Source organism: Notolabrus celidotus, chromosome 6, assembly GCF_009762535.1.
Source record: "Notolabrus celidotus isolate fNotCel1 chromosome 6, fNotCel1.pri, whole genome shotgun sequence".
In the NCBI taxonomy this organism is placed as follows: domain Eukaryota; kingdom Metazoa; phylum Chordata; class Actinopteri; order Labriformes; family Labridae; genus Notolabrus; species Notolabrus celidotus.
In genome coordinates, this window is record NC_048277.1 from 26,454,758 (window position 1) to 26,479,137 (window position 24,380).

At 39.6% G+C, this 24,380-nt stretch overlaps 2 protein-coding genes across 5 annotated transcripts; one reads left to right on the plus strand and one right to left on the minus strand.

The window, feature by feature from the left end:
- Positions 1–1,142: 1,142 nt before the first annotated feature.
- Positions 1,143–16,375, minus strand: LOC117814340 (uncharacterized protein C3orf20-like). 4 transcript variants are annotated; one of them, XM_034685614.1, is made up of 18 exons: positions 16,311–16,375; positions 16,144–16,222; positions 15,966–16,060; positions 14,214–14,680; positions 12,031–12,087; positions 11,842–11,941; positions 9,931–10,134; positions 9,644–9,793; positions 8,688–8,808; positions 7,554–7,679; positions 7,334–7,453; positions 6,666–6,807; positions 6,261–6,480; positions 4,627–4,984; positions 3,081–3,197; positions 2,390–2,532; positions 2,017–2,133; positions 1,143–1,904 (listed from the first exon to the last, which is right to left on the minus strand). In XM_034685614.1, exons 2-18 carry the CDS (start codon positions 16,186–16,188, stop codon positions 1,781–1,783), a joined length of 2,706 nt encoding a protein of 901 aa, XP_034541505.1. In that variant the 5' UTR covers positions 16,189–16,222; positions 16,311–16,375; the 3' UTR covers positions 1,143–1,780. The 4 variants fall into 4 exon arrangements, with proteins under 4 accessions (XP_034541505.1, XP_034541508.1, XP_034541509.1 ...); XM_034685617.1 differs by lacking the exon at positions 16,311–16,375 and adding an exon at positions 14,872–14,959 and having other exon boundaries at positions 16,144–16,162; XM_034685618.1 differs by lacking the exon at positions 15,966–16,060 and adding an exon at positions 14,872–14,959 and having other exon boundaries at positions 16,144–16,375.
- LOC117814343 (methionine aminopeptidase 2-like) lies at positions 16,002–24,351 on the plus strand. The gene is made up of 11 exons (XM_034685621.1): positions 16,002–17,051; positions 17,824–17,940; positions 18,163–18,225; positions 19,321–19,423; positions 19,718–19,879; positions 20,135–20,316; positions 20,659–20,753; positions 21,944–22,040; positions 22,143–22,246; positions 23,321–23,436; positions 23,609–24,351. The coding sequence occupies exons 1-11, from the start codon at positions 16,877–16,879 to the stop codon at positions 23,859–23,861; spliced, it is 1,467 nt and encodes a 488-aa protein (XP_034541512.1). The 5' UTR covers positions 16,002–16,876; the 3' UTR covers positions 23,862–24,351.
- Positions 24,352–24,380: the final 29 nt, after the last annotated feature.

Below are 24,380 nucleotides of genomic sequence, written 5' to 3' on the forward strand. Positions count from 1 at the left end.
AAGACAGGCGTTTCCAAAGTGTGGGTCGCGAGATGTCTTCCAGAATGTTTTTATTTTATTTTATTTATCGAATATATTTATTGTTATTATTATTTTTTATTATTATTTACCTTGTTTTCTTATTTTTATCTTTCTTTTTTTAACTGTTAATCATCATTATTTATTTATTTATTTTTATTACTATTTTGGTATTTTTTTGTATTTATTTTTATTTTGTTCTCTTTGTTGGTTTTGAATTACTTATATATATTTGTATTTATTATTTAAAAGGACCATGCATATTAATGAACACTTCTGTAAATATTCCAGAATTAGCCAAAAGGCTAGTTTACACCCATAGTCCCTTGCCAGATGTTAAAAAGGCTCCCTAAAAAGATCAAGATTAAACAAAGAAAAAATGGAGTAAAAATAAAATCAAAATTAGAAGGTAGAGGAGAAACCAAAACACAAACAAACAAACAAACAAACAAAAAAAAAAGAGAAGAAAAGAAAATTACAAATATCACCATACCATTAAAAATGACTAAAAGCTACATATGAACATGATATGACAGTCTTTGAGAAAGTGTCCATGGACATACAATACGTGGATATATTATTTGTTAACTTGTGATGAACAAAGAAATACTTAAAAAATGCAATAAAAAAGTTGAATGTCAGAAGTTATCTTAAAATAGTAAATTGTACCCATTATAATAAAAAATATTGACAACAATAGTAGCTACATTTACAGTAAAACCTTGAAAATAGAAAGTGTAATGAGTTTTCTGCCTTTCTTTGTTGTCAGATTACTCCTATGTTTATGTTTATGGTTAGAGAACAGTTAATTATCTAAAGCATCAGTAGCAGTAGGTTAATTCATAACAGCACAGGAAACACACCCACATCCTCCTATATGTAGGGTAATTTTCTGCAGACCAGCTAAATTAAGCCACATTAAATTACTTTGAGGGACTGTGGGGGTCGCAAGTTTTTGGCACCTATATTTTGGGGGTCACGGGCTGAAAAGTTTCGGAACCCCTGATAAGACAAAAACATGGAAAAGAACAAAATACAACTACTTTTAAGTTTGACTCTCTCAGTTCTATCTAATCAATACGTATTTCCTGCAGTATTCTTCTGTAATGACATTTATCCAGAAATATACAGCTCTTTACACAAACACATAATTTTCCACATACATCATCATCATCATCATTTCTTATTTTAACACCACAAGTATGACTAAGATGCCAGAAATATGAGTGTGAGCCAGCTATGCTTATATTCGCTGTAAAGTTGAGGAAGTTGAAGTCACAAGACGTCATTTATCACCTCTCCTTGTGGTGTAACTGTCATCTTTGATAATCAGATACTGTGACAGGAAACAGGTCAGACTGACAGGAATGATCAAGATGAGGAATCTCAGATATTTCAATTATTATTATTAAAATAAATTAAATCTTATTAAAAAAATGTAATCTGCTCATACTTAACAGAAAAACTATAAAGACAGATATTCCCCATGGAGATTTACATAAGAGAAGTCCATTACTCTCAGAGCCCTGAAACATCAGCAGTCACTATCTCTGACAACAGATCTGTAGACTTGAAAAGTTGCCAAGGTACACTTTATACTGCCAAACATGAAAAACATTTTGTAGCTCAGTTACAGATTTGACTAATGAGTGTTGCAGAAATGCAGACTAAGCTAATTCAATGATTTTAGTTTGAATCCACATTAACCCTAAGTATTAACCCACAGCTGACACAGATGGAAACTTGAATTCTACACATAGACTCATACAGATATAAACTTGTCACTGGAGCAATGTGTGAAAATGGGAACATGAGGAAGTGCTGGAGTGGTTTTTGGTTTGACACAAACATCGCTTTGTTTGTGGCGTGATCCTTGATTGTATTTTCTGCAGAGGAGAGAAGACAGTAGACAGATTATTAGATTTGATGTTTAAATTCATAAATTGGCTTCCAAGTTATGAGTGGGAATCCTTGTAAAATGTATATTTCCTCACACACCTCACATTGCCCTTTTTCTTTTCCACTGAAGCAGCCATTGTAACATCATGTCCCCCTTTTGGTAATGAATCTTGTGAGCTATGTTCATCTTTTTCTGCAGAGGTTTCCGCTGTATCACTACAAGAAAAGGATAGACAACTAAGTTAATGTTAAAATGATTCAACGTCATAAACACAATTTTGGTCTAGAGTATGTTTTGATAAAAGCACTTCTCTGATTTTTTACATTTAGCTTATTAGTGGTTCAACGACAACCTTTTTCCACTGTTTACTGTTCATTCCCTGTACACTCACACTTGGTGAGTTATGAAGGTGAAATGCATAGATGATTCTCTTGGTACATCATATCTACACTGGGTTTGATGCAGCAGTACCTGAACTTGTAGTCTGTAGGGAGGCTCAGACCTAATCTGTAGTCTCCCCTGGTTCTGGAGATTTGATTTTCAAGGTCCCTGACAGAGTGGCTGTGATCACTGAATATGAAGCCCACAAACAGCAGCTTCCATCTAATGTACATCTGCAACATTAACACAAAAAAAATTAACCTTTTTTACATTATGTGTGCGAATGTTGCAGTTTTCACAATGAGCTACAGTTAGTGCAAGACTGCAGAGAAATTATTTGATGTTCTTTTCTTACTCCTCATATAAGTCATCTGGTTATTTTTAGATTTCACAGTAGGGGAACTTATATTGTGTTTATGCAGCATCCTGTCAATCACACCAGCTGATGTTTCACTTCCTGAGTATGACACCTCAGCCAAAAGTACTTACATTTGACTGAGGAATCATCATCTTACAGCAAAAACCAATGACCCTGGGCCTAAGAGTTTGAGGCCCCTTTTGTAATAAGGAAACATCATTCCTCATTGTTTGTCAGTTTACTGTACTTTTATAATAAATGTATTTTACAGCACCTTGCTTCAGTCTTGCACTCCATTCCCCTTTTACCCTTTCACTACTTGAGGTAAGCACTTCTGCTGCCACCCAGTGGGTGTCAAGAAAACCTGCACTGAGTAGAGCCTGCAGCTTCTAAATTGTATCTGCCTGCAGTGGATTTACTGACCAGGACCATGCCAGGAGCAACATTGTGTCTCTGTTGCAGCAGGATGTTACCCTCTTCACAGTCAGGCCTCCTTGTTGACATCTCATACCGCAGCAGGCGGTATGAATCCATCTGGCACTGAATTAAAGAATACCAATTACCACGTTTACAGACATAGAAACTGCACAACATCCTTTTGTCTTTGAATGACCTATTATGTTTTAAGCTTTACAAAGCTGTGTTGTTCTCATACAGTTTGAATCAGTAATTTTAGTAAACTTAATGTAATTCAATAGTCACATGGCCGCCATTATCCTCTGTTGTCTTGCTCAAGGAGAAAAGCATTAAATGGGGGGATCATTTGAAAATCCTTATCATTTTAATGCTTCCTGATTAACAAGCAGCTGTAAAGTCAATTGATGGTGAGAAATTGGAGCAGCATCAGGCCCATACTTCAAGGAAAAAACATATATTTGGTAACCTTTAAGCTATGGTAAGACAGCTGCTAGCATGCTGATATTCAGCTATTTCAGAAACTAACATTGCACTGGATAGAAGGTGAATTCTTAGCTTATATTTTGTCAGTTAAGAAGTAATGCCTTTCTTATTAAATTGTGTTACACTACCAAACAGTAACATGTGATTTCAGCCATTTTCTAGCTAAGTCTAATATTAGCTAAGAGGCTGCTGAATGCTTACAGTGCTTGAAGATTTTTTATTAAAGCTGGGGTTGGTAGTCAGATTTAGATACACTTTTTGTTATACTGGTTAAAATGATCTTTATGTCCTGATGGCAATCAATACATAATTTGTTCTTAAAAAAGAGTGAAAAAAAGCTGCTATCTACAACCGGAGTAAACCTAAGAAAACACCAACCAATCCCTGCCATTAGGAGCCAAAATATGAAACCAATCAAATCAGCGTTTCGCCTGTCTCCTGCGCGTACATTTCATGTTTGTTTGTGTTTTTGAACTTTCACTACGATAATGTTTTGGTGTTTTCTTACCGCTGAGTGAGACATGAGTTAACGTAGTGTAATAAAAAGACGTGCTGAGGACCAGTTTTGAATCATTCACGATCATATGGTCGCGAATCAGCGGCGCTCGTGCATGTGAGCCGAGGCGTGGTTTTGGAGGAGCTCCAAGGGGAGGGGGTTAAATACTACAGTCAAATTCATGCTAGTTTTCCGTGACTACCAACCCTAGCTTTAATAAGCTATCAAATATGTGGTTTTATCTTGAAACATGAGCAGATTTTTACTCTAATTTTAACTGTTAATTGTCATTTCAGTGGCTGAATACAGATATGGTGAAATGATAAAGATCTGTCTGATACTCTTTATGTACATGACATGATAACTGCATTTAACCTTCCACCCATGTCAGGGATTTTAGAGGAAAATGGCAGCTGTGCAGAAAAACTGAGTGAACACAGTTATTTTAAATACATTGCATCAAAAATTAATCTGACTGTAATGATCATTGGATGGTAAAAACAATGGTAAAAGAAGAGTACACTTTGGTGTCTTCTATTTTTATCTCTATGTTTTCATTTGAGAAGTTCACACCTGAGTGCATGGCATGGTTCTATGCTTGTTCCTCCTCTTGTACACCTGCTCCAGCACAACCTGGTGTTGCTCCACATGTGCTTTAATTGGTTGGTGAGGTGAAGTCACACAAACCACCAGAATCTGTTGACTGTACAGAGGCTGGCCCATAATGAAGGCATCGTACTCCAGGTCCGTCAACGCTGGCATCACTATAGTGCTGCAGCAGCAGCGCTTGCGGCCCCCCTCCCCTCTCAGGGCAGCTCTCAGCAGAGCAGGGCACACTGTGAGGGGGCAGGAGGGGGTGATCGGTGTAGGAGATGGATTGCATGAGACAGCAGAGGGCTGCAAATCTGGACTGTTTGGAATAATCACTGCCCTGGTGGGATGGGAAAGATAGTGGAGCTGTCATAAAAAATCAGTTTCTCTCGTAAAACTGAAGTTAATATCATTTTTGCCATAATTTTAAAAAGTCCTGTTACTGTGCTACTGGCTGCCTTTGTTCCCTTACTTAAAGTCCCAGCTTCATACTTCTTAAACATTAACCTACCCATTCTCATGTCTAACATCATGCACATACACATGGTCTCAGTCTAGCAGAGCTCAAGTTCTTGAAACTGATCAATAAACAGTGTGTTTTTGTCTCCATCACAAAATCAATCACAGGGTTCTGTTTAAGGACATACTGACATACAGACAAACTGATAGATCCATAGATAGACAAGCACTTTACACACATCTACTTAAATTAAATATGGCTTATTAAGTAATTAAATAAAAAATACTTCACAATTTGTTTTCTCTATGATCTGTCAGCCTGGTTATCACTTGTGTACAGCTAAATGATTTGCAGGAAATAACTGATTGCACATTATCTGTCCAATTTCCTAGATAGGGGTTTAAATTGGTGTTATTTGTAAGTTAAACAAACATACAATAACTCTACCATTCAGGGGCTAAACAAGCTGGTGAACATAACATAAACATGCCATTTGCTGATCTGATGGTCGATAAACTTCTTCCTACTCCTTTTCGCACATGTAAAGTAAAATGTTTCACTGCTTGCTAATGGAACTGATTGATTTTGGGGTTTTTTGTTTAACCATTTCTTCTTTTTTTGCTTTTACATGATCAAAATAAAGACATCAAATCAAATCAAATCAAGTCAAATAAAATCAAATCAAGTTGCTTATTGATTTGTCCAGCTCTTACCTAGCAACATAATCAGTCTGTTAGAGTTGTGATGTTAATGTCTTTGCTGGTAATGAGGCTATGGGAGCACTGGCAATTGAAAAATAACTATATATACTATATATGTAAATAAATAAATTACATAATTTGATACATACGAAAATCAAATCCGATTTCAATGACAAAAAGTTATCTCTTTAGCCTACAGCTACATTTTTCAGACTTTTTTTTTTCAATTTGTTTGTTAGTGTTTTTTTCTCACCAAAACCAAACTGATACATCCCTGGTGACACTAAACATGTAATATTCTCAGCTTTTCCAAAGCTCCTCCAGATCCACAGAAGACATTAAAGTAATTTAAGAGTACTTCTTATGATTGGTAGATTTAATTTGACATGTAAAATGTTTGGACTGGCCCACTGGACTCAAGTCAAACATCCTCTGTATCACTATAAAGTGTGCACCTTGGCAGCTTGACGCAGGTGTCCGCAGGTCTGTCTGCTGGTACTGACAGATGTCTGTGCAGCTTCTGTAACTCATTCCTGTCATCCTCGGGCTGGACTACTTTAGCATCTGCCTGCTCAGGTGGGTTCACAGAGGGCAGAACAGCTGACTGTACCTCCCTCCTCAGCCTGGTCCTCAGCAGGGCATCTGGCATCCGCTCCACGCTAGGACACTTGATCCCTGAAGGAGAGGAGGAGGTCACTCAGGAATGCACACAGATACCAAGTGACACGAGTGACCGTGAACAAGATCCTGATGGAACTATTCAATAATGTTGAGTTTGCAAGATGGGGAGATAAAGTAACATTTTGCTTCATTGGGTCAGATTGTGTCAACTTTTGTTTGTGCTGTTCACAGCTATGTACCAACGGCAACGCAATAATAATCCAGCCAGTCCTCCACAATGTTGCGTGCTCTCTGCTGAAGTCTCTTCAGATCCCTGCCATTGTGCCCTGCTCTTCTCCACTGTGCTGACGGCTCCTTCACCTCCTCCACCTCCCTGACCATCTGGAGGGGAGCACATAGAAACATGTCCGACATCATTACCCCCATGCTAGATTATGAGATATAAAATGACTTCAGGCATTAGGCAAGCTGTTTTACACAAAGTGACAGAAAGGCATCAAGGGTAATGCTGCCAACTAGTAAACACAGGACCAGTATCAAGCATTGTTAGCATCAATGGCATTGATTTGTTGTGGTTGATTAATCTATGCCAGATCATTACAACTGTAGAAATGAGAAAAAGACGATTTTTCGATGTTTCACTCATAACCAAACCCATCTTAAGATCCAGAAACAACAATGTGTTTCAATGTTTAAAGTACTTTTCAAGTTTGGGATTGAAGTCTAATCAATTAGTCTGTATCAATAAGTCTGATAGTCTATGTCAATTTTTCAGTATTATACTCTACAACATTGTAATCTTGAATAAAACATCTTTATTCATAGTGTTATTACATTTTAATTCACTCATAGTTCCAATTTCTAGCCTTATTACGCATCATTATAGGATGACAAATAAGTCTCTCACAGGTATAAGTGTCAGGTTCGTTTCGCTCCCAAGGATCACAGCAGGGGATTTTGTCTCCATCCCCAGCAGCAAATCTTGAGCAAAATCAAATGTGAACCTCTCCTTTGTCAGCAAACATGGCTGCCAATGCAGAGACATAGACACTATGGATTATCATTGTTTGTCCTGTATTTATTACATTGTTTTTGGTCAAAGTTCTGCTTGTTTGTCTGTATCTCACCAGTCTTTTTGATCGGTTATTGTAAGGCAGGGCAGAGAGAGGTAGTTGAACACGTTCACCATCACACTTGAAGCAGATTATGGCAGAGGTACCACTAAACAGCCTCACAGTTATGTGATCTGACACCTGAAAGAGAAAGAAAAACACATTTACAAGTTTCCTCCTAATGGAAACGAAAGAAAACTATCAGTGTCTTGAGCATTCATGACTTGTTGTGAATTCCTCTGTGACCATGTCATCTGCTATGGATATGTTATAAAACCTCTCTTGGTCCTGTCGGGGACAGTTAGGGTTTGTTGATCAGCAGGTTGTGCGTCATACCTCGCATGCCCTCATTTGTTCCTCTTAAATGTGGCTTTTCCCATGTGCACATCCCAGAGTTATCTTACATGACAGGCTGACTCCAGATTCTTAGTCCCTCTGACTCGTCTTGTCACTAAATATATTTCCAGTTAGAGGGTTACCTGAGGCATATTTTCAGCTCTGCAACATGTTGCTGAGCTGAAGCAGAGCAGTTTAGACACTGGCCCACTGTCAATGATTTAAAGGAGTGTAGTAAAGAAATAGAGAAAGTTCTTGGCTTATTGCTGTTCAATATGGGCATACTTTTAGTTTTTAATACTGAATATGTCTAAGAAAAGAAGAAAATGCAGTACAGGTCTTAAAAGTATATTTGGGCATCATGGCTCTGTAAAACCCAACTGATGTTTTATCTCAAGAAAGATGGCCTCATAAAACTTTGATGCTTTTAGTCTTCCTTTTTACTACTTTGCCATCTAGTATTCTGTTTTGAATAAAGCAGATTTTAATTTTACTGAAGTTGGTAAGAAAAGTTCTTCTATTGCTGGTTTCAACAGAGCCAGTGAGGACAGAAGAAATAGTGAAATGAAAGGTGACTCATTCCAAGGTTAGTCTCTTCAGGAATATTGAAATGTTTAGATGGGGCCTGAGTTTAAAAAGGTTAACTTATGATTTGTTTTATAGATCTTACATGGCATGTTCAATTAATTACATCAACATGTTTTTCTGGTTTTGTAACAAGCTCTTTCATTAGCTTCGGGATTTTAAATAAATCTTACAGTCCTTACATTTAGTGTCAGATCAGTTTATTGAAATATACTAAAGTAGCTTTACCTTTAAAACAATCTTCTTCCTCAGTGTGTGGTACTCCTGCCAGCTCCACTCTTTAGTTATGTTTCCATACTGGTCAAACATGAACCCTCCATCCTGGTCCCACATGGTTTTAATTGCAGAACTGAAGACACACAGAGGAGAGTTAAATTTTACACCTCAGTGAAGATGTCACATTTACCTAATTATAGACTGATGTTTCAAAGTGCTTTATTATAATGATGATGATGATGATGATGATGATGATGATGGTAATTATTATTATGATGATTAGTAGTAGTAGTAGTAGTAGTAGTATTATGATGATGATGATTAGTTGTAGTAGTAGTAGAAGTAGTAGTAGTAGTAGTAGTATTACGATGATGATGACTTATTATTAGTATTATTATTAGTAGTAGTAGTAGTAAAAGTAGTAGTAGTAGTAGTATTATGATGATGATGATTATTAGTAGTAGTAGTAAAAGTAGTAGTAGTAGTATTATGATGATAATGATTATTAGTAGTAGTGGTAGTAGTAGTAGTCAAAGTAGTAGTATTAGTATTTTTAACAACTTTACATTGACAGATTAAAAAAAAACGCCCTTGTTTCTTATAACAGGGATAGGAGTTGTTTATGTTAAGCATTAGTAGTGATGATGTACTGAACTCTACTTCTTTGCTGGTTGTAGCATAGCCAAAATTTGGAATCAGCATTTAAAATTTTGAATTTCTGATTTCGAATAAATCATTTCTGAATTGGTTTCTAATTCTGACTGCCATCTTTGGTTGTTATAACAGCTCTTTGGAAAACAACAGGTGATGTCAATAACTCTACATGTTTATAAAGTCTATGGTCAGACCCCAATTACACCTTCATTTCTCAGAATCATGTGATTGTTATAGTTCTTTTTTGGATCTTTCTCCACAGCCACAGGGGACACTGAACACCTTAATTATTCAGACTACCTTGCTTTACTCACCTGAGAGGGTGGGTAATGCTGCCGCATCCAAATGCTGTGAGGGTAGCCATAATGACGGGACACTCGCTATCACTGAACACATTGGTGTAGAAACCTCCACAGGGCAGACCTGAGTGGCTCTGACATACAGCCATACAACCTGAGCGGTAGCTGAGGGGACAGGGTCAAAGATCCAAGGGTCAGTTGCAGTGACACACTTCCCATAAGCTGTACACTGAGTTTGTTTCTCAGACAGCAGAGAGAAATATAATAGTTAGGGATAAATAAAGACAACGAGAGAGGGGTACTATATGAACGAGGTGCCATCATTGGTCTTGTAGTGAAGCTTCTGTTGAGGGTGTTTCTGCTGCTTCACTTCTGGTATCTGAGGCATCCCACTGACAAGAGCAGTGGGTCGGGTCTTTGTCTTTGCTCTGCTCTCCTCGACTTTTGCATCACCATAGTGATGGAGTACTGCGAGCGGATGCTCCTGTTGTGCTGTTTGAAGTTTCCTGTGTAACAAGAAAGTAAAATGTCATGTTAAAATACCTAAACTCCCAAGCTGTATCTCTTTCTTGTAATGTTAACTAAAAACCATGCAGCCTCAAAACACAACTGAGAGATTTAGTTTCTACAGGAAGAAAACAGCTGATGTGCTGAGCATGGAGCCTTTCATGTATCCTCTTCGTTTTCCATTTTTACCGTTTTAGTTCAGTGTATTAGCATGCTTACTTTTGATAATTACCTTTTAATCATAGACTTGCTAATGTATAAAAAATGATGGTCTGAAAAGTGTAAAAAAAATTAGGAAGTAACTTAGCTCTACTTTCTTGCCAACGGCTAGCTATGTGTAGGGTTGCCAACTGTCCCATATTAGCCGAGACATCCCATATGTTGGGCTGAATTGGTTTGTATCATACAGGTCCTCAATTGTCCCGTATATTTATTATTAACTCTTGTAAATACAGCAGACTGCACTCTACAGATCCTAGATCAGATAAAACAGCAGTGGATCATGTGCCAATCACACCTGCAAAAAAGTGTGGAGAGAATTTTCTCTCTGATGGCCATTAAATGGTCAGACTCAAGAAACAGATGCAGCAGAGCTGATCAAATATGAACTTCAAATATCTGTAAACTGTGACTTGACATGTAAGGACTTCTCTCTGGCTGTGCAAAAGGACAAAAGACTGCTTGAGTCAGTCAAGAGCAGCAAAAAGTATCCATGGGAAATGTAAATTTGGTCAGTCATACTCCTCTTTAGCAATTAATTTTTAATTTGCCTGTTTTTTGATGTAAAGAGCCAAATTGTGGTTTCTTTGAGGTTTATTCATGTGAGGTTACATCATGATACAGTAAGGATTAAAGGGAATATACACACTTTCTGCATTTCCAGTTGAATCAGAATATGAATATACGCTGAATTCACACATCATGCTCACACCACCATGGCACCGTGCACCTGTCCCTTAATTAGTAGTGAGAAAGTTGGCAACCCTAGCTATGTATGACTCTCTGATAGCAAGAAGAAGTCTGGTTGTGTAGAGGACGTCTGTTAAAAACAACCCTAGTATCCATTTGTTTATTATCTCAGAATATATTTCTTTTTTATTGACACATTACCAGTTTTGAGTCCCCTGCAAATAGAAAAACATCGATGGGTGATGTCTCAGTGATGAAATCCACTTTGTATATGCACTAATAGTATAGTTGGGGCTTGTCGTGTCTCAAGGTTTTTGTCCCATCTCTCAGCCAATCAATGTGACAGATTTTTCATCAGAAAATATTGGAATTCAGGTAACTTTCACTTAAAGAAGGCACTGTATGAAGGGTTTGGTATTACTAAAGTGATTGGAGTTAATCCTGGATGGAGACATGCATGCTCAAAATCAAGAGCCAATCTATCTTGTGAATAGAAATTTTGATGCTTAGTCAGAGAAACTTTGACCAGCCGGTGGCTCCGGATGAAAAATTGGGGAATTATTACAGTAATTGGGGTTTACCTTCTGGGCACCATGAATATTATATCAAATTGTCTGCAAATCCATCAAACGTTGTTTTAAATATTTCAGTCCAGCTCGAAGTGCTTGACCAACTAATGAACAGTCATTGCAAACCCTGGACCAAATTGCTTATCAGATAAGACATTTTGCGATGTAACCCTCATTTGACAGTCATTTGCTGAAGGTTAAATGTAGCAGCAAATGTTAACAACCCACTCAGGATCTCTTGCCGCCTGGAGCCGCTCCACCACCCACTGACACAAACTGATCCGCTGAGGCTCATCACAGGAGGGCTGCTTTGGCTGGATGATCCAACCTGGACACAAATCACATCCAGCTGAGGCAGCAGGGATACAGCAGTGCGCCAGTCAACTGCAGGCACAATGCTTCAGCTCCATGTCTTACCTGGATCTTTACAGCTGTCTGAGGGGAAGGAGAAACTGAAGGTTGTAGAGTTGTGAGCTACAGGAGAATGAGACAGTAGGAATGAATGTACCATAAATTAATCACATGAGCTCTTATTTTACCTTTGTATCCCACTAAAAAATCTCTGTAACTAATTAACAGACAGGGATACATCTCTCCCCAGTTACAGGCTGTTTTGTCACATGTGGTAAACCATCCTCTCACTTTACAAGCCTGCAGAACCAAAGCTGTCCTGAAATTAGTCTCTAAAGGTCAAGAGAAATTCTTAATGGTTTTTCCTTCTCATTACTCTCAATTTTATTGTCTCTGTGGCAGATAGTTAAAAAATGGTTGGATGTGAAATTCATCTGAACATTATTTATATCATGTCTTATTCATAGTTTAACCTTTTTGTAACCAAACAACTCTTGCATGTTCAAAGAAGGCCAATTTTGTAATGTGTAAGTGCTATAAGAGAAGTCTTAATAAATAGATTAATCAATCACTGATTGAGACGTTATGGTCCATCTGTTAAAACCAAGTGGCAACCTCCGGTCTAAAAATATGAGTCCAATGCGGAAGTGCTAAAAACTGAAGTTCATCTAGGATCCGCTTGAGGCTGGCTCCGGAAGTACTGGAAACCACATACACACCAATTCAAAGAAGCCGATCTTTTCAGCAGAAATAAACATGTTTACAGTCTGGTACAAAAGACGAGTGTAGCCTAGATAGCTCATTTCTCGATCTGTAGCTGTTGGCTAGGAGGCTCAAAGTCCGCCTCTTTACGTTACACTGGCTCGACAGCAGCAATATGTTTGCCGCCGGCGATTGGCCTCAAAACAGCGCTTCAGAAACAGATGGGTGACGTCACGTATACTACGTACATATTTTATACAGTCTATAGTTAATACCTACTCTTGGGTTGCCAGGTTGTAAAAAAAAAAAAGCAACCACTTACAGTGCAATTTGCTTTGTCTTTGAAAATAAAAAAGTCCTACAATTTGTTGAAATCTTTATTTTGTGCAGTTAAAGTAGTGGAATAACTCATGACATTGATTAAAGACTAATTTCCCAGCTTCAAAATCATAACCAGACAAACCCCTTGTTGCTAATTAATCAATTACTGATTTGGGTTTAGATGCTCCGCTGCAGGCGGCTCCTGCAAATAAAGGGTATAATTCCTAACCTGGCATTTTCTTCACATAATGTGTTGCTTTTTTTTGGGATGCTGAAAAGTTGAACAACCCTTAAATACAACTTATATACCTCTAAATGATATCTATCTTTTCTACTGTTTTCTGCAAACAACAGTCAGATTAAAACTTTGCAGTGATAAATACTCATTGGTATTAAAAGTTATTAAACAAGCCTGAGTTCACTTTTTCATCTTTTAACAATTAGCTGAAGACAGTTGAAAATAACTAGGATGGTCACTATGCTACAGTTTGTTAAGAGTTGATTTTGCTTGGAGATCCGGTGCGTCTCAGGAGAGGACATGAAGTGTCAGGACGTTGAGGAAAACCTCACTGCAGCACAGGGACAGTTTGTGCCTTTTATTGAGGGTGCAAATAAAGTCAGCGACTAACGTTTGATGTCAGTACATCTTCTTCAGAGTGCTCTCTGAAGAAGATGTACTGACATCAAACGTTAGTCACTGACATTATTTGCACTTTCAAATTGTGTGCTCCAGTGAGTTTTTCCTCAGTTGAAAATACTTGAGGTTTGTTTTTATCTGCAGATGAGTGCAGATATCTGTCGAGAAGTTACGTGATTTTTGGTGTCAAAGTATTCTGTTACGCTTGAAGTCTGAATTTGTCCAGTGGTGTTTCATTCGACTTTGGTTGTATGCAGGAAAACAGTCCCTGTGGAGAACTCATTGACTGTTGCAATCCCAACAGCTATACACTGATCTTGCTTAAAATCTACTTTTTATAATTGTCTCTCAACTCTAACTCACTTCTCACCTCACAAGTTTCTGCTTGGATTGTAAACACGGAGAGAAAGTTTCGGCTTGAAGTGTTTTATCTCTGACCGCTGGCTACAACAGAAACCCCTGAGGGTTTCCTTGACCGCTGTTCACCCTCAGAGCATAGCCAATGGATTCTGAGGTTGAAAGTAGCCTTTCATATGATATTGATTTTTAAATTGACGAGTACTCAACTTTAAAAAAGAGATTAGTTTACCTGTATTGGGATTTTGTTTTCGCTTTTTCATGTGTGGATTCGAGGTAACTTTTGGTTTTATCACAGCAACACTAACACTTCCAACAGCAGAGCAGGCCTCCCTCTTGTCCTTGGCAGACATCTGACCGGATCCAGCCTCATCCAGCTCTGGGGGACCTTTGAACTTTCCTCGCCTTTCAGTCTGCTCCTGGCTTTCCATCAGAACTACCCCTGCAGTCAGGTCCTTCCAGGAGTAATTCAAAATATTAACGATTCCCTGAGGAATATGCCCCTCTTCTGCCCATTTATGTTGTGAGAGCAGGAGAGCTAATTCATTTAACAAATGAGGGGCTGCTTGCTTGTAGGCATCCATCCGACTGTAGTCTTTTATTTTGAAAGATGTCTCAGGTTTATCATCTTCGCATGTTTCAGGTGACAGTCTTTGAGGAAGCTCATCGCTATTAGCTTCATTGTCCACATTTTCTGGACTACAATGAAAAAACGAGAACATGTATTAGTCAGATAAGATACGACAATACAAGACTTACAGTAGTTGGCATGTTGAAATGTATGGAAGCCCTAAGCACACATGCATCCACACAGTTTATAGCAAATGCTTCTTCCCCTGGGGTCTGAGTAAAAACTTTCAAATGACTGTAAAGCAATGGAATGTAGATACCCGAAAACAGGTGAGCCTTGACCAGCAACACAGCTTGGTGTGATGGTCAGGACTGCTGCCTCATAGTGATAAGGTCATAAGTTCAAAGCTGGTGCATGCGTTGGTGACATGTAGAGGGAGATGGAAAGGAGAGTTGAGAGAGTGAGGCAGCAAGAGAGAAAGGAGAGATAAAAGAGAGAGGATAAAGGAAACAATACAAGGATAAATTTCTCTCCAGCTTAAAGAGGGTGAGGAGGGTAAACAAAAAAAAACATGACAGGAGAACACTGCAAAGCAGGCCAGTGGCGTAGTTAAAGGCTTGCAGGCTCATAGCAAGATAGTTCAGGGTTGGAAGCCTAGATAGAGCCTCTGACTGACTCCCCTAGATGTCTGAACCACGCTGTTGTGATGCCATTTCTTATGGGAAATAATTAAAACCTCAAAGCCAGAGGGTTCAAAGTATGTATCTTACACAAGGTAAAGATTGAATGGGTTGACTTGCTCCTACTTGAGTCTGAACAACACTTCTGAAATGCCATTATTTAAAGAAAAGTGTAAAAACTATAACATGAGAGCACTACTTGGAAGGTCAGTGGTGAGGTGGTTAAGACTGCTGCCTCAAAGCAAGATAGCTCAGTGTTTGTTTCTTGGAAGTTGCCTTCTGTGCAAGGTATGTGAGGAGAGATAAGACAAAAATGATCAGATCTAAAATTACACCACTATCATGTCCAGACTGAAATTAACCTATAATCATCGGAAAACAGGTGTTGTTTTCTCATGATATCCAGATAAATAATTTGAGAAAGTCCACAAAAGACTAAGATAATAGCATATATGAAGAGTTCATTTGCAAAAATAGATAATCCACTTTGAAAAGATTAAAAAAAAATGTTTCAAAAAACTTATTTTTCTATTCCTAGCTTTAGGTATTATCAATCAATTGAAGTTGGGTGGCTTTGAATAAGTCAAAATGACATTGCTAATCAGATGTCTCTTAAAAATGTGACTTTATTAAAAAGAAATTTGTTTTTTGAAAATGTATAAAAACGGATTATCTGTTTCTGCTAATGAACTCTTCATATGTCCCCTTTTGGCTTCCGTAGAGATGTAACTACCTTTGTATATTATTTTCCATATGCGCCTCTCCATTTTCCATATTTAAGCACAGAATGTTGCTTCCTTTTCGTTTCCTTTCGTTTCGTTTTCTCGGCTGCAGAGCAAGAATTTGCAACATTGGTTAAATACTTCCTGTTTCGTTTAAAAAGTACTTAGCATAATTACTAATTGGCCTACCTGATCATAGAAATACAAAGGAGCAATCCTGGATGGAGAGGTCATTATTTCGTCCCGATTGAATCCTCTTGTATGTCCTCAGGAGAAAGATGCAGATAAAACGTACAATGCGTCTTGAAAAAATATGGACAATTACAAACTTTAGTGCGCGTGAATCCTCCTTTCACCTGTGCTAACATGCCTGTGCGCTCTTTGTGCAGGGCTTGTTGCTAGGTGACACATTTCTTTACACTCGTGTGCGCAAACTCGCGATATGAACTGTTACAGATTTGCATGAAATAAAAATGCAATTACACACAGCATAACTTACAATAACTGATATCCTACACTGGGCACACAGCTGGAGTAACACAGTCTTTACTGAGGAGCTGTATAGTCATTCACAGGTGTGCGACAGGTAACCTGAGACTCTCTCTGTGACTGGATGTTCAGAGGAAATGATGATACCAGCAGGCAGTGCAGCTTTTGCAGGTCGTGTATTAGGACATGATGGTCACATAACCAAGCACAGAGAGATTACAGTGGCGTTGTGTTGCTCTTCTATTACAGTTTGTTCCCAGATGGAGAAAAATATCTGTTTAGAAATAAAAGTTTTCGCCTCTCAGGACAGAGGAGGATCGTCTTCCTCTCCACGGTTCAAGTCTTTACACAGAGATGCTCTAATAGCTCATTATTGGCTCAGCTTCCTCCAGCACACTTTTCTGCTTTGACCACTGGAGGCTCTCAGCAGCTTATGCGTCACTTCACCTCTCAGTCGCTGATCATGGCGGAGCTACAGCTACAGCACGAAGTGCAGCCTCAACTTCTTAATGGGGACGACTTGAACGAAGAGAGAGAGGATGCAGACGCTACAGAATCAGTGAAGAAGAAGAGAAGAAAGAAGAAGAGGAATAAGACCACGGGACCAGGTAAGAAGCATCACTTTATGGTAAGAGAACCGTTCAGGAGAAAAATAGCGCAAAATTGTCTCCTGTAGTACTACTAAGAGATAAAGCATGAGCGTCAAATATGCGGGACAGGAGAGTTTCAACCTGTGAGAGGATATTTTGCGTCCACCTGTCCCAACTCTGCAGCTGCTGCACCTGAGAAAGCTCATCTGGAAACGGGACAAGCTCCTTAAAAAAAAGAGAGTTGACTTTAAAACTGATTGAAAACTGTCATTTGAAGATAGGAGTGTAATAAAATTGTAGTTTTACTCCAGATTAAATATGTTCCATCCTATAAATCCCCCTAAGCTGCATGAAATTATGTAATGGAAGTATCCACAGTTTTAGTGCAATAAAATGACAGCCACTCATGCAAAATACATCATGATTATTGCATCCTTGCTGCCTGAAAATGCAGGAAAATAAAAGCTCCAAAAAGATTGAGTTTTTTTGAACATGCCTTAAGTTAAGTAAGGTCAATACAGCTGTGTCTTTCAAGGTCTAAATGTCATAATGCTGCATGCTACATATGCCCTTGAGCATATTGACTCCGTAGGTATAGAAAGAATTTATGCACACACTCTGCCAAGTTTAGTCCATAGTGGATGGTGCACTTTCTTGAAATGACTTTCTCAACCTGAGATAATTTACTCACTCTGCCTGTGCATGTGTGTGTGTGTCTGTGCTTGCGTGCGTGTGTGTGTGTGCGCGTGTTCACCTGCACATGCATGCACGAGGGTGTGTGACTTTGCAGCAGGGACAAATGAGGCTGAGGGGGATGGAGGAGAAGCCGGAGGTGTTGGTGATGTGACAAAACAGTTGGAGCAGCAAACGCTGGAAGACAAAGAGAGGGAGGAGGATGGAGAAGAAGGTACAGTTACTCCTAAGCAGCAGCATCAGCATCATCATCATCTGCAGTGGTTACTGTGTTGAACTTTTAGCAACCTAAAAGTGCATGGTAAAATTCAGCGGGTCATATCCGCAATGTGATATCTGATTTTCAGTAGCACACTGGGAATCGTGCCCGAGCCTCCTGTCTTGTCGATATTTCTCACTTTGCAAACTGTATTGAAACTAATGATGCTTTCAACAGATGGTGAAGAGGGAGAGAACTCAGCTGGAAAAAAGAAGAAGAAGAAGAAAAAGAAGAAGGGATGTAAGACAATCCTTTTTCTCAGTGCAGAAAATCAGAGTCAGGAGTACTCCATTGATCCTGCAGGGAAATTATAGCATTACAGTGAGGGAGTAGAAGTAGAGCAGGCAATTATGATAAGTATAAAAAACAAAACAACAAAGGTGTACCAAAGCTGAAGTAGAGATAGCAATAGTGATAATAATTGTGATGGATAAGATGCTGCAAAAAATAGCTGCATGTGTGGCAGCTTGAATAGTTATTGCATACCCCCCCATACTGAGGCTTATGCACAAGAAATGTGACACACGTGTAAATGTTAATGGTTCCGTTTATTGCATAAGGACAAGATTATGCTGCACGTAAAGTGGTATGAGTAGTTTTCAACCTCATGCACATGGGGCATGTAATAAACTGTAGCCATAAACAATTACAGTTATAGAGAGTGATAACTTAATAAGTAGTAATTGTCCATTTCTGCATCACTGTGTGACATACAGCTAGTAGAAATCAGTGTGGTTAAGCCTACAATAGATTACTCTTTGCAGTCTTTGCATGGGACTTATCACGTTTGAATTTAGATTGTACAGATGTACTAAAAAGCACAGTTTTAGCATTTGACTATGGTTTTGAATCCTGACATGACTTCATCAGAATCATTTTAAACCATCTAGCTAATATAACAGGTGCACAAGAGAATCTGGACTCAGTTAATTAGTGTCATGTTTGTAACGTAACCCTTGACACAGAGCTGTAGGACAAAATGCTCCAAGACCTTTTATAGTGAGCAGACAGCACAAAATTAATGACATCACATTTAACTTAAGGACATCATTGGGATGCAGTGATGAACCCCAGTGTTGCAGGGACGGGTTGAACTGAACTGAAACTGTGCTACCTTAACATAATTATGACTAATTATATGATACTATAAGTGCTTTATGCTTTAATTCAATGGGTTTCTTTTACTCATGGGTGTCTGAGTTAATTAAATCTGTAAGTCAGGAACTGCTCTGCATTCTCCAGCTAAAATTTAAACGTTAATGTCATGAACATCAGGAGGATAACTTGTGTTTTCTTTCCTTTGCTTCTCCTCCTCTCCTTCTATCTGGGCCACAGTGAAGGGACAGACTGACCCTCCCTCAATCCCTATTTGTGAGCTCTATCCCAGTGGAGACTTTCCAAAGGGAGAGGAGTGTGAATATCCACCATCGAAAGACGGGTGTGTGACCTCCACATCGTCCCTCACACTCAGCAGTTGTCTTGTACTGTGTGACATGCCTTGTTTTAATTCAGGTCTCTCTTCATATTGGACAACATAATCAGGTTTAATGTTAGAGTATGTGCTCTGAATTAATCAGTCATGTCAGATTTGGCTGCGGTTAGAAAGGATCAACAGCACTTTCACCTGTGCAGAGCTCCTACAAGAGTGTGTCATATCCTCACAGCAAACATTTGCATAATGAGAAAATAATGAGTGCTCCTCTCTGTGGTGTGCTTGTCTACCTCCCACCAGGCGCAGTGCAGCGTGGCGGACCACCAGTGAAGAGAAGCGGGCGCTGGACAGGGCCAACGAGGAGATGTGGAGTGATTTCAGGCAGGCGGCCGAGGCACATCGGCAGGTTCGCAGCTACGTCAGGAGCTGGATCCAACCAGGGATGACCATGATTGACATCTGGTGAGACATGCAGTGAAACATTGTCCTTGAGCTCCTTTTGATTGACTTTAATCTTGGCTGCTCAAACCTACATAGGTTCATTTAAATATGAAACTGATATGGCTTGAGGGAAGAGGCTATTTTAGAATGATGAAAGAAAGCAGGAGAAAAACAGCTTTGTGGTTTCATTCTCTTCTGGATGCAGAATCTGCCCTGAAAACAGTCCCATTGTTCCTGTCATCCTTTGTCCCTCATGCTGCTCTCTGTTTCTGGCAGTGAGAGGCTGGAGGACTGCTCCAGGAAGCTCATCAAAGAAAACGGGCTTAAGGCAGGCCTGGCTTTCCCCACCGGCTGCTCCATCAACCACTGTGCCGCCCACTACACCCCTAATGCAGGAGACCCCACTGTGCTGCGCTACGACGATGTCTGCAAAATCGACTTTGGAACACACATCAACGGTCAGAGCTGCTAATAACTTTTTAAATGCTTTTGGAGTTCTGCTGTGCCATTTCACTCTTGGCATTTATTAAGACGTACAAAAAATTATGATTGCATTATAATTCCATCAGCCTGAAATAAACTGATCTTCTAAGTCAATTAACTTCCTCTTTTTGAAGATGAATTCCTGCTGAATATTTCTGCAAAATGATCACCTCACAGGAACTGTGATTAAGGCACAAAACCAGAGTGGGTGAAGGGCTCTTGTCCACAGCCTCCTTCCCTAGGAAATACAAAAGCCTGAGTAAGGAGCTGAGTATAGGAAAGGTTTGCATAATCCAACCTTTTTTTTGCTCCTTCAGGTCGAATTATAGACTGTGCCTTCACCGTCACTTTCAATCCAAAGTTCGACCGGCTGCTGGAGGCCGTGAGAGACGCAACTAATACTGGGATCAAGGTAACACAGCTCTGACCACCCGCACATGCTGCGGACAATAATAACTGATATCCATATAAAGACATTACCAAAATCAACATTAATGAAACCCTTTAGAATAATACAAAGATGAGATGCTAGCTCTGCCTGGCTCTAAAGGTTCATTCAAGGTAATCATGGTGGTTGAATGTGACCTGATGTCACACAAACATGGTTGGGTATTGATGAATTCCTATCGATGAGACTCACAACTTTGTATCATACATAAATTGAGGCATATGTATACTTACTTTTTTTTTAATCATATTTTTATTGGGGTTTTTTTCAAATTAAAACAAACATGCAAAAAAACAAGAATATAAACAGGGCAGCTCAGAAATTTTACAAAAGGACACACTACTAGGAAATAAAAGATACACAACATATGTTACAGGTGGACCAAGAAGGTGAGAATGTAAGTTAGTCGGTTAGGCGCCCCTCATTCACATTTGCAGACAGGACAGTCCCATTACGGCTATATTAAGGGTAAGGTGCAGTCATTGATCCTATGTGTCCTGTTTGACAGTGTCACTTCTGTTAAGGAATCCCACAGTTAATATGTTAGCTAGGTTGGGATCAATATACTGTAGGTACAGATCCCATACCTTGTAAAAGGTATCAGTTGTTGAGTGCAGCATACATGTAAGAGACTCCATGGGCATACACTGCATGATCATTTTGTGCAAGTTTTTCTTCGTTGGTGGCTTCTCCTTAATCCAGGATAACAGAATGCTTTTCCTTGCAGCATATGCTAAAAGGTTGAGGCGTATGTATACTTGATGAGGAGGTAATGATGAAGATTTTATTGGGAAAAATGTGACATTTTTACAGCAGCAAAACCAAGAATAAGAAAAATACACAGCAGCACAGCTTGTGCTTGAAAAACCTACAGTGGCCATCAAGTGCCAAAAGGATTTAAAACCCAGTACACACTCATTGCAGTACAAAGCATATTAAACAAGTATCACACATACACATACAATCTACACTCTATACCTGTGAATATATTTTTCTTCCTGTTCAGGATTTTTTTGTGTGCTTCCCTCTAAAAGCTTATAACTCAAACACATCACAATGGAAATGACAATTATCCAACATAATCCAGATCGTCTGTGAGTGAGGAATGTGATGCTGTCGTTTGTGATGTCTGTGTTAACACCTCTCTGCCCCAGTTTGCAGGGATTGATGTGCGCCTGTGCGACGTCGGGGAGACCATTCAAGAGGTCATGGAGTCGTATGAAGTGGAGATAGATGGGAAAACATATCAAGGTGATGTCGGGTCATTTATCACCTTTTCTTTCTGTTCTGACTCAGTGCTGCTTCCTGTTTGTGAAACCTCTGTGTGTGTGTGTGCTGCTCCTGTCTTTGCAGTGAAGCCAATCAGGAACCTGAACGGTCACTCCATCGGACAGTACAGGATACACTCTGGGAAAACAGTCCCTATTGTGAAAGGAGGAGAAGCCACAAGGATGGAGGTTTGTGCAGGTTTATTAATGCAACTTCAAACATTATTTGAGCTAAAGGAGGATGTGAGTATATTCTGGAGTGGAAAGCTACACCACAGCCTCCTTTTACCAAAGAGCCTGAAATTAAACCTTTATTAGCTGCTCGACCTTGCGTATAAATAAACCCTTTTTAATTCTTGAGTGTAATTGGAAGAACATGCGGCTGGTTAGGGTTACGGCAGGGTGTGGAGAAGTGTTCCATCTCAGCGCTCTAACAGCATCTTAGTCACCCTCGTCAGCACTTTAATTACACCTTTTAATGGAATTACCAGCCGCATAGAGGAGCAACACGTGTTCGAACTCCTCAGCTCCTAATTTCACTGAAAAAGCACTGAATCGTGGACATCCAGAGTTCATTAACATGCTGCTTCTTTACCAGGGAGGGACATGGTTTCCCTCTTTCTTATACACAGAGAACACAGAGATCCATGCACCCGCACAGCTGCAGCACACTGTATTTGGACAGAACTGAGCATTTTAATTGGCAAGTTGCTGCATCAAGCTTTTTTTTTTTTTACCTGAGTGAGGGATGGGGGGGTGCTGCTGATCAGGCAGTTTTGCGTGTTGTATTTTTAGCTGAAGTGTGTTGGTGTAACAGGGCCATTACCCTCTTTGTGATCAGAGAATGCACGGCTGGAGTGGCAGCTGGGCGTGAGACGGGTGCTGCTAGCACTTTGACTGATTATCGGCGCAGCGAGAGAGGGTGTCGCAGTGTTATCAGCTAATACCACAGGGACTCCAACAACAGCCGCGCGCTGATAGAGACACAAGAAGCCAATGAAACCCAGCCAATCAACTCGCACAAGGCGCTGCTGCAGAAAGGACACCGCTGTCCTTAATAGACTGCACATGAATTTATCAGCCGCTGGCATCTTGAGCTTTTTGTTAAATTTACTCTCAGTCCCCCTGGAGAGGTTTTGTCCTTTCAGTAACATCAAAACGCATGCAGCCTGCACAAATGTGAGGGGATAGTTAGATTGCATGACATTATCTTACATTACTCCAGAATGAACCTCAAAATAAAACTGTTTCTCTTTTGTTCAGGAAGGTGAAGCTTATGCAATTGAGACATTTGGCAGCACAGGAAGAGGAGCAGTCCACGATGACATGGAGTGCTCACATTACATGAAAAACTTCAATGTTGGACACGTACCAATAAGGTTGGCTCTACTCTTTGATATCATTCATTTACTGAAACAAAAACAAGATGTGATTTTGACTGGCTGATTTTATTCCTGAAGCCAATCTATAATTCTAACAATGTCACATAGGCCTGCACACTGCTTAACATCTCTCCTGTTAGTCTCACTCTCTGCTGTCATTGTGCTGCAGACTTCCAAGGGCTAAACATCTGCTGAACGTGATCAATGAGAACTTTGGTACTCTGGCATTCTGCCGCCGCTGGCTGGACCGCCTGGGCGAGAGCAAGTACCTGATGGCATTGAAGAACCTGTGCGACCTCGGCATCATAGACCCCTACCCTCCTCTCTGCGACATCAAGGGCAGCTACACGGCCCAATACGAGCACACCATCCTTCTCAGGCCCACCTTTAAAGAGGTTGTGAGCCGTGGCGACGACTACTAAACATGCGCCAAAAACTGGAGGCGAAACCGGGAGGAGCATGACAGCTCTGAGACAACAAACCTCTGCAGACTGACAGCAACTTATGCAATATTTCTCTGATCTACATTTCCACTGCTTCTGTACCTTTAGGTGATTCTTTTAGCAAGAGCAAAAGACTAGTGTCATGGCAGTAGCTTGATAGTATTTTTTTTTCAACAGGATCAAGCCAATAGACAAAGGACATATCTTTGAGTAACATACTAACGTAGTGCTGTTATTTTAGTCAGATGTTTATGTGCTGCTTTTAGAACAATATGCAAAAGAAATATATGCAAAAGGATCATGCAAAAAATATTTTGGGGAACTCCTCGGCCAACAATATTATGCTTTATTGCCTTGTTAAGACCTTGTGAGGGAAAATACAACTGCTCTGAAATATTTATATTTCTATATTTCTTTGCTCTATTTTAAGTTCAGGCAGTTTTATAAGAAATAAATTGTTATAAATCTTGCTTTGAAGGCTGTGTGTATTTTTTTTAG